At 55.2% G+C, this 268-nt stretch overlaps 1 protein-coding gene across 1 annotated transcript in view; it reads left to right on the forward strand.

Moving 5' to 3' along the window:
• The window catches only part of LOC119586980, a gene marked incomplete in the record, with an annotated part of 81895 nt that overhangs the window by 43809 nt on the left and 37818 nt on the right, over positions 1-268 (forward strand). Inside the window, 1 exon segment of the mRNA XM_037935722.1 lies at positions 104-268. Within this exon segment, the coding sequence (XP_037791650.1) occupies positions 104-268 (165 nt within the window).

Consider the following 268-nt stretch of genomic DNA (forward strand, 5'->3'; position numbering starts at 1 on the left):
TTGAGAATTAGATCAAAGCTAATTACGGGAAAAAATATATATATTAGCAGTTATGGTTTCGTTATGGTATTGCCCTTCCTTGACAAACTCCCCTGTCTCGCAGAGGAAGGGCAACGGGCTGCAGGGGCAGGCGACGGCGGTGCTGCCCCTTCAGTCGCTGGACGAACGGCTGAGCGACGCGACCCTGGAGGCGATTGGCTCCATCTTCTGGGAGCCGGCGGCCGAGCTCAACCTCACCTTCTCGTCCCAGACTGATGTCACGACCAAG

This window comes from Penaeus monodon, chromosome 22 (assembly GCF_015228065.2).
Source record: "Penaeus monodon isolate SGIC_2016 chromosome 22, NSTDA_Pmon_1, whole genome shotgun sequence".
NCBI lineage: Eukaryota > Metazoa > Arthropoda > Malacostraca > Decapoda > Penaeidae > Penaeus > Penaeus monodon.